This window comes from Triticum urartu, chromosome 4A, assembly GCF_056163025.1.
Source record: "Triticum urartu cultivar PI428250 chromosome 4A, HENAU_Tu73, whole genome shotgun sequence".
Classification (NCBI taxonomy): domain Eukaryota; kingdom Viridiplantae; phylum Streptophyta; class Magnoliopsida; order Poales; family Poaceae; genus Triticum; species Triticum urartu.
Window position 1 is genome coordinate 118,112,807 of NC_141876.1, and position 9,300 is coordinate 118,122,106.

Below are 9,300 nucleotides of genomic sequence, written 5' to 3' on the forward strand. Positions count from 1 at the left end.
AGAGTGGAAATGATGCCTAAATTTAATCAAAATGTCAATTTAGTATTTAGAGTAATATTTATTTGCCACACCCTAGTTGTGTGTTGCGACAACGATTATCCCATTTAACATATATAACTTGCCACGTTTTACTCTTAGTTGTGATATTGCGACTACCCTTTACCCTCATATTATTATTATTTTCCAAACTGAAAACATGGATCAACTTGTTAGAATGACATGAGAGCTAAATGGCAGACAATCGAAGTGGCGTCCGAAATTATGTCCAATTTCATGAAATCCCAATCAAAGTAGTGGGCAACCCCCCCCCCCCCCCCCCCCTGCAAGTAGCAAATACAAACTTGAAATGTATGTCTAATCAGCTACCATGTGATCTTGACACATGGGACCACCTTATCATTTTGGAGAAATAATAGATGTGGGTAAAATCCGTCACCTAATCATAATTAATAAGGGATCAAATGTGCCAATATTTTCTTAAGAGCAATGCTAGACTTACTTAAAGATTTCTATGTAGTTTACATAATAACCAATGTGGAGTATTGGTATTGGTGTTTAGGGAAGTGAGGGGCCCACCCCCTGAAAATCAGAGGGGGGGGTGATGTTTAGTTTAGTTGGAAGGCTACGTAAACGTACGTAACGTTTTTGTAGGTGTAGCATTTTTGTTTTCTTAATGCGTAAAAGTTTCACAAGGCTGCAATTAGAGGGGGCATGGGGAGTGGGAGGGGGGGGGGGGGGGGGGACGATTTACATACTCTAGAGCTTATATCACGTCAATAAAGTAGCAATGGATCGAAATGATAGAGTGAGTTCTGGTTTGAAACAATACACAAGTTTCATGAGAAGCGGATGACTTTTCAATTCATAAGGAATGTTTCAATGTTGGCACAACCACGAAAATTAAGTGATCATTTCATTAACCCATTGAATAGGCACACAGATATCAAACATACTATCTTAGTCAAGAGCCACACACAAAATGATGTGGTAGGAATTTAAATGAGTTATTTTTGTGGAAAGGCATAACGTAAAAAAAATCAAGGAGACGATAGAAAACAAATTCTGTTGTCGATATATGATTTCATATAAACATGCATGTAGGGAACATTTTGACAGAACCAGGAGAAATAGCTCGCTTGCTTCTCCGAACCATGAAGAAGTGCTACATGTGAATTTATTGAGAAAGAAGATGATACAACATCAAAGAGAAAATTGTACCAGTGCCAGAGCCATAATGAAAGACCAAACACCAATATACATATGCTTTGCCTCTTGTACATGAGATGATGGCTATTTATAAGTTTAAGTCTAGGGAAAATAACAAAATACCAAATGGGAAAAACCAACGGTTCTGGGGTCTAGGTTAATTAATTTGTTGACAAGATGATGAAAAGCAAGCTAATGTGACAAATCTCCCGGTAATCGGAAGAAGAAAACACCATCCACAACATCACATATCTCCACGTCACTATCCAATCCCTCTTCCTCCTGATGTCCTTCATCATCACCAGAGGCGAACTCGTTCAAATCCAAGCTAAAACATGGCGGCTTCATCACCCCCTTCTCCACGCCGCCACTGTATTCCTCGTCGCATATGACCTTCTGCTTGACGACCCGAGGAGAGGAAGCCCTAGATCTCGAGTCGAATGCTTCGCAGCTCAGCACTACGATGGCATCCTCGAGACTGATCTCAACGCCATTGCAACCCCTCGCCCTTCCACTGGCAATCGCTTTCTTGATGCCGATCTCTGATTCAAGGTTCATTTGCTCGACATCGTCGATCATCAGCACCCGGCGAGGGTTCTCGCGGATCGCTTCGTAAAACCTTTGTGCGCAGCTATGCTCGTAGTCCGGCGATCTCTGCCTCTTGCCGGAAAGCTCGCCAGAGCTCGAACTGGAGTGAACCGGGGTGCAGCCGGCTGATGACATGGAGATGAAGTCATTGTAGGATCCAAAGACGAGCTTGGCGATCTCCAGAGCCATGGACTTCTTGCCGTCACGGTCGCTCCCTTTGAAGAGCAGCCACGTCGTCGAGCTCGGCGTCGGCATGTCTCGCTGCCTCGCCATGCCGGACCGGCGTTGGAGCACAGCGCTGGCAACGCCCGCTGCCATGTCCTTAATATGCCACGGCACGCAATCCTCGAGCGTGCCACACATGATCTTGAGGTTTTCTGCGGTAAGCTCCGTGAACTTCGGGCGCCGCCGCTCCGGATCTGCCGTACCGCCGCCGTGACCATTGGGTGAATTGGATTGAACCGTAATGGATTCTGGGAAAGCGATTTCGGTATTATGCCACCGAGGAAGATCACGAATCGCCTCCGCCCTTGTGGCCGGACCGTCGTGCCCTTGGTTTGACGGCGGCCACGGTTTCCTCGGCTCGGGATGACAAGGCTTGGACGAGCTCATCGTCATCGGGTTGTTGTTGTAGCCGGAGAGGGAAGAAGCTGCCGGTGATGTAGGGGATGAGAAGCTCAAGGTTAGCTCCGATGTATGGTGGTGCGTTGCTGACCAATTGCGCACGGGGTTCCATAGATCTTGCAACTTCATGCACAGAAAAATGTGCAGATGCTTAATTAGCCAAGGAAACATTCCGTTGCCATGCTGGTAAATAATTATTTCCCGTGACATGTTAATTTTGTGCGTGCATATACGTACCTGCTGAAGACTGGTACTGCTGCTCGTCGGTGTGGTGTGATATGGGTCATGGTACCGGCGAAGCCATGACGGTATGTTCGGCTCCGGGGACGGCGTCCTGGCGCACCAAGTGAGCTCGCTCTCGCCGGTAATGGCCGCGCCGTTGACCAAGGGCCACCCCGTTATCGATCTTCCTGCTTGCTGGCTAGCCTGTGCCTCACTGCACGAACGAAAATCAATCAATCAGGAATTAACTTTCTTTTAATAATTCGTAAAAAAATCGACGCAATGTTAAACGATCGAAGACTCGAAGTAGCCACGATCGAGCTTGTAGTTAAGCACGTACATGGTGCAGCTGAGGCTTAACGCGAGGCTGCCGCCGTCTGGCACGACGAGGGGGTGGATCCCCCAGACGGCCTCCAAAGACGGCTGCCCGACCCTGCACTTCATGAACACCGTGCGGCTCGCAAACCCTAGCAGCCAGAACCTTCCGCCGCCGGAGCCAGAGTCGCCGGATACCAGGCCACTCACCTCCATGACGGCGTGCTCAACGGGGCAGTAGTACTGTGAGTGTCCGCCGTGAACATGCTCGCCTCTTCTCTTGTGCCAGGCGTCGGCCGCGTAGGCGAGGTCCTCTACGACGAGCGCGACGCCCTTACCGGCGGCGCGGGCCTCGCAAACGAGCGCGCGGAGTTCGCCAGTCTTGGCTTCCACCTGCTCCCTCGTGGCGTGCCGGAACGACGTGACGGAGAGCGGCACGAACTGGACGCTCTTGAGGCGCTCGTGGTGCCGGTGGTGAAGCTCCGACTTGCTCACCTTGTCCATCACGGCCTTCACGGCCGCCTCCGCGCCCTCGCCGACGACGACCAAGCACCGCTTCGTCCCGCTCGCCATGCACTCTAGCACGCGCATGGCGTCGTCGCCGCCGGCCGACTTCGCTCTGGACTCCTTAATAGAGCTCGTCGTCGTCATGTTAGCCGCGCGTTCCAACGACGGCGACGCCGAGGAGACGGCCTTCTCGACGTTGTCCTTGACTTGCGAGCTGGAGAATCCGGCCTCGCGCATGACGCGGCTCACGCTCGGGTCGTCGAGGATGGAGACGATGAGCTGCTCCAGCTCGACCTTGGCGGTGAGCACCGGCGCGGCCGTCTGCTGGACGCCGTCCCCGGCGCCCCCGCGGCGCTGGTGCGCCTGCGCGCGCTTGAACGCGGCGACGAGCGCGTTGGACAGCGCGGGTGCATCGGAGGCGCCGCGGTGGTGGTGATGGTGTTGCATGTGCGCGCCGCCGTGGAACATGGCGGCGGGTCCGGAGGTGGGGAGGCGGTTGAGCGCGACGTTGAAGCAGAGCTCGAGGGCCTTGCACTGGAGCGGGTGGGAGTGGGAGCGGAGGCAGGCGGCGCGGAGCAGGCCCGCCGGCGCCGGGGGAAGGAGCATGGCGGTGGCGACGTGGAGCGGGGTGACCTGCGCGTGGCCGCGCCGCCGTGCCAGTGTGACCGCCTGCCTCACCACGGACGCCGCCTCCGGCGCCAGAGCCTGCTGCACCGCGCAGCCGCCGGCACGCATCTTTGCAAGAAAGCTGGTATACGTGCGTACGTTGCTGAATCTACCTGGCGTGGCTAGCCCGCTCTCTCTTCTTGTGCTAGCTAGACTAGTAGTAAGTGGCATGGAGTGGGGTTGGTCTGTGTTAATTTTTGGTCATATATACCAGCCTTGTGCCAGTCCAGTCCAGTTACTATCGTGTGTCGTGGCAGAAAGTTGAGCACGGATATTGTAGGTTATTGTCGCTGTACCTTCGTTGTAGTGCTATCATACGTGTTAAGATGTCTAATTAGCGTTGTAATCATCCCCCTCTCTCTATATATCTTGTGCGCGTTGGAAAATGTGGTGACCTTCTGCTTTTTGGTGCAGCGTAGGGTGCAATTGGCCGGAGGTGTCGTGTAGTTCTGTTAAGGAATGTGCAAAGCATGTGGGGGCTTAGGCATCTCCCACGCTTAAACCATCCGCATATGTCCGAATCGCGTTGTCCGGACATGTTATGTCATTTAATGCGGGCCTGTATAGGTCCATTGACCGATCTGGTCATACTTTTTCTCGCAAAACGAAGACAAAATTGGGGGCTTTACCGAAGTCCGGACAACAGACACGTAGGACCCCCAACATCTCCGGCCCAACAAAAAAACCCTTTCGGTCCCATTTTCTTCCAATCCGGCCCTTCTCCTCCCCTTGTTTCGCATCCGCACTCCTCCGACATTGCCGCTATACCTCTCTAGCCAACACACAGGCATCGTCGGACCTCCGCAACCAACACCGACACACCCGCTCACCTTGTACGATGCCGTCTTCCACCCAGGACACGTCCGTAGGCAAGTACATTCCACCCCACTACTGACGAGGTCCATGGTGGTCACCACACCTGGTAGGTGTTCGGTCAAATGTCATTGAGCTTATTTTCGAACGCCATGTCATTTCTTGGAGTATGAAGGATGGCGAGGTACTCTACCATGGAGGATGAGTTGTTGTGCCATGCGTGGTTGGACATAACCGCGAGCTTCATAAGCAGGAGCAGAGGGGACCTTCTGACAACAAGTGCATGAATCGTTTCACGCGCGAAACTACACTGGACCCTACAACATGCACATCATCCATGATCGCAATGTGAGGTTGTTATCGTATCAATGGTACACCATCCAGACTTTCGTCACCAAGTTTTGTGAGGCGATTGATATGCTGGGGGCAAGGTGGCCACTGCGCGCGCCAGAGGAGGAGATCGTAAGTTTTGCTTCTTCTTGCTCAACTTGTTGATTGATTCATTCTTTAATTCAATTTTGCTCTACACATTGTGTAGCCCGCACGCGTTGTCGTGATATACCACAGGATGAAGGGATGGCCATTTATGCAGCACTGTTGGATGAAGCTGAAGGGGCAGTACATGTAAGACGATAGAATCTGTTAATCTCGTTGAATTTGAACTATTGTTGTACTACACTTATTTGCATGCCATGTATGGATGATTTGTACTATTTTCTATCCGAAGTATGATGAAATCCACGTGTTGCATGAATTTTTTCCGGTTATTGAAACTCGGCTTGAAATGTATGCGGGCAGCGGCAGATAGTCGGCTCCCGCATCAGTGTCTGCGGACTGGTCCCCTGTTCGTGGATAGATGCCAAAGCAAATTTACGGGCCAGTGTTGGAGATGCCCTTAAAGGAAAATGCATTGCTCTCTACATTTGATGCAAACAACGCAAAGTAGTTTTGTGCGGTAACCGGACCTAGCGGCGGCTATCCAGCCAGTCACTGTCTGCTAAGATTCATGCAACAACTGGCCCACTCAGCTGTATTATCATTGTATTGATTTCTCAGCTGCCGAGGGTGACGGTGATGACGGGTGCTCAAGGTGAAAACTTGTCGGGTTCTTGCGGCCAGCGGCATCGGCGTCTTTGGGCGTCGTTTCACCTCCTAGGTGCTGTCGTGGAGCCCCGTGTCCGCCACCCTCGGATCTTTTTGTTGGGTTTCGTAGTAATTTCAAAATTTTCCTACGCACACGCAAGATCATGGTGATGCATAGCAACGAGAGGGGAGAGTGTTGTCTACGTACCCACGCAGACCGACTGCGGAAGCGTTGACGCAACGTAGAGGAAGTAGTCGTACGTCTTCCCGATCCGACCGATCCAAGCACCGTTACTCCGGCACCTCCGAGTTCTTAGCACACGTACTGCTCGATGACGATCCCCGGGCTCCGATCCAGCAAAGCGTCGGGGAGGAGTTCCGTCAGCACGACGGCGTGGTGACGATCTTGATGTTCTACCGTCACAGGGCTTCGCCTAAGCACCGCTACCATATGATCGAGGTGGAATATGGTGGCTGGGGGCACCGCACACGGCTAAGGAACAATCTCAAGGATCAACTTGTGTGTCTGGAGGTGCCCCCTGCCTCCGTATATAAAGGAGCCAAGGGGGAGGGGGCCGCCGGCCAGGAGGAGGGAGCAGGAGGAGTCCTACTCCTTCCTGGAGTAGGACTCCCCCCCCCCCCAATCCTAGTTGGACTAGGATTCCCCGAGGGGGAAAGAGAGAGAGGGGGGCCGGCCACCTCTCCTAGTCCTAATAGGACTAGGGGAGGGGGGAGGCGCCCGGCCACCTTGGGCTGCCCCTTTCTCCTTTCCACTAAAGACCATTAAGGCCCATATGGTTCCCGGGGGGTTCCGGTAACCTCCCGGTACTCCGGTAAAATCCCGATTTCACCCGGAACATTTCCGATGTCCAAATATAGGCTTCCAATATATCAATATTTATGTCTCGACCATTTCGAGACTCCTCGTCATGTCCGTGATCACATCCCGGACTCCGAACTAACTTCGGTACATCAAAATGCATAAACTCATAATCACTGTCATCGTAACGTTAAGCGTGCGGACCCTACGGTTCGAGAATAATGCAGACATGACTGAGACACATCTCCGGTCAATAACCAATAGCAGGACCTGGATGCCCATATTGGCTCCTACATATTCAACGAAGATCTTTATCGGTCAGACCGCATAACAACATACGTTGTTCCCTTTGTCATCGGTATGTTACTTGCCCGAGATTCGATCGTCGGTATCCAATACCTAGTTCAATCTCGTTACCGGCAAGTCTCTTTACTCATTCCGTAATACATCATCTCGCAACTAACTCATTGGCTGCAATGCTTGCAAGGCTTATGTGATGTGCATTACCGAGAGGGCCCAGAGATACCTCTCCGACAATCGGAGTGACAAATCTTAATCTCGAAATATGCCAACCCAACATCCACCTTTGGAGACACCTGTAGAGCTCCTTTATAATCACCCAGTTACGTTGTGACGTTTGGTAGCACACAAAGTGTTCCTCCGGCAAACGGGAGTTGCATAATCTCATAGTCATAGGAACATGTATAAGTCATGAAGAAAGCAATAGCAACATACTAAACGATCGGGTGCTAAGCTAATGGAATGGGTCATGTCAATCAGGTCATTCACCTAATGATGTGATCCCGTTAATCAAATAACAACTCTTTGTCCATGGTTAGGAAACATAACCATCTTTGATTAACGAGCTAGTCAAGTAGAGGCATACTAGTGACACTCTGTTTGTCTATGTATTCACACATGTATTATGTTTCCGGTTAATACAATTCTAGCATGAATAATAAACATTTATCATGAAATAAGGAAATAAATAATAACTTTATTATTGCCTCTAGGGCATATTTCCTTCAGTCTCCCACTTGCACTAGAGTCAATAATCTAGATCACATCACCATGTGATTAACATCGATAGTTCACATCATCATGTGATTAACACCCATAGTTCACATCGCCATGTGACCAACACCCAAAGGGTTTACTAGATTCAGTAATCTAGTTCACATCGCTATGTGATTAACACCCAAGGAGTACTAAGGTGTGATCATGTTTTGCTTGTGAGAGAATCTTAGTCAACGGGTCTGCCACATTCAGATCCGCATGTATTTTGCAAATTTCTATGTCAACAATGCTCTGCATGGAGCTACTCTAGCTAATTGCTCCCACTTTCAATATGTATCTAGATCGAGACTTAGAGTCATCTAGATTAGTGTCAAAACTTGCATCGGCGTAACCCTTTACGATGAACCTTTTTTTCACTTCCATAATCGAGAAACATATCCTTATTCCACTAAGGATAATTTTGACCGCTGTCCAGTGATCTACTCCTAGATCACTATCGTACTCCCTTGCAAAACTCAGTGGTAGGGCATACAATAGATCTGGTATACAGCATGGCATACTTTATAGAACCTATGACTATAGGGAATGACTTTCATTCTCTTTCTATCTTCTGCCGTGGTCGGGCTTTGATTCTTACTCAACTTCACACCTTGTAACACAGGCAAGAAACCTTTTCTTTGACTGTTCCATTTTGAACTACTTCAAAATCTTGTCAAGGTATGTACTCATTGAAAAAACTTATCAAGTGTCTTGATCTATCTCTATAGATCTTGATACTCAATATGTAAGCAGCTTCACCGAGGTCTTTCTTTGAAAAACTCCTTTCAAACACTCCTTTATGCTTTGCAGAATAATTCTACATTATTTCCGATCAACAATATGTCATTCACATATACTTATCAGAAATGTTGTAGTGCTCCCACTCACTTTCTTGTAAATACAGGCTTCACCGCAAGTCTGTATAAAACTATATGCTTTGATCAACTTATCAAAGCGTATATTCCAACTCCGAGATTCTTGCACCAGTCCATAGATGGATCGCTGGAGCTTGCATATTTAGTTAACACCTTTAGGATCGACAAAACCTTCTAGTTGCATCGTATACAACTCTTCTTTAGTAAATCCATTAAGGAATGCAGTTTTGTTTATCCATTTGCCAGATTTCATAAAATGCAGCAATTGCTAACATGATTCGGACAGACTTAAGCATAGATACGAGTGAGAAAATCTCATCGTAGTCAACACCTTGAACTTGTCGGAAACCTTTTGCGACAATTCTAGCTTTGTAGATAGTAACACTACTATCAGTGTCCGTCTTCCTCTTGAAGATCCATTTATTTTCTATGGCTTGCCGATCATCGGGCAAGTCAACCAAAGTCCATACTTTGTATTCATAAATGGATCCCATCTCAGATTTCATGGCTTCAAGCCACTTTGCG

At 49.3% G+C, this 9,300-nt stretch overlaps 1 protein-coding gene across 1 annotated transcript; it reads right to left on the minus strand.

Moving 5' to 3' along the window:
- Positions 1-1,235: 1,235 nt before the first annotated feature.
- Positions 1,236-4,328, minus strand: LOC125551054 (protein SMAX1-LIKE 3). Its single transcript, XM_048714205.2, has 3 exons — positions 2,981-4,328; positions 2,656-2,854; positions 1,236-2,541 (listed from the first exon to the last, which is right to left on the minus strand). The coding sequence occupies exons 1-3, from the start codon at positions 4,297-4,299 to the stop codon at positions 1,399-1,401; spliced, it is 2,661 nt and encodes an 886-aa protein (XP_048570162.1). The 5' UTR covers positions 4,300-4,328; the 3' UTR covers positions 1,236-1,398.
- Positions 4,329-9,300: the final 4,972 nt, after the last annotated feature.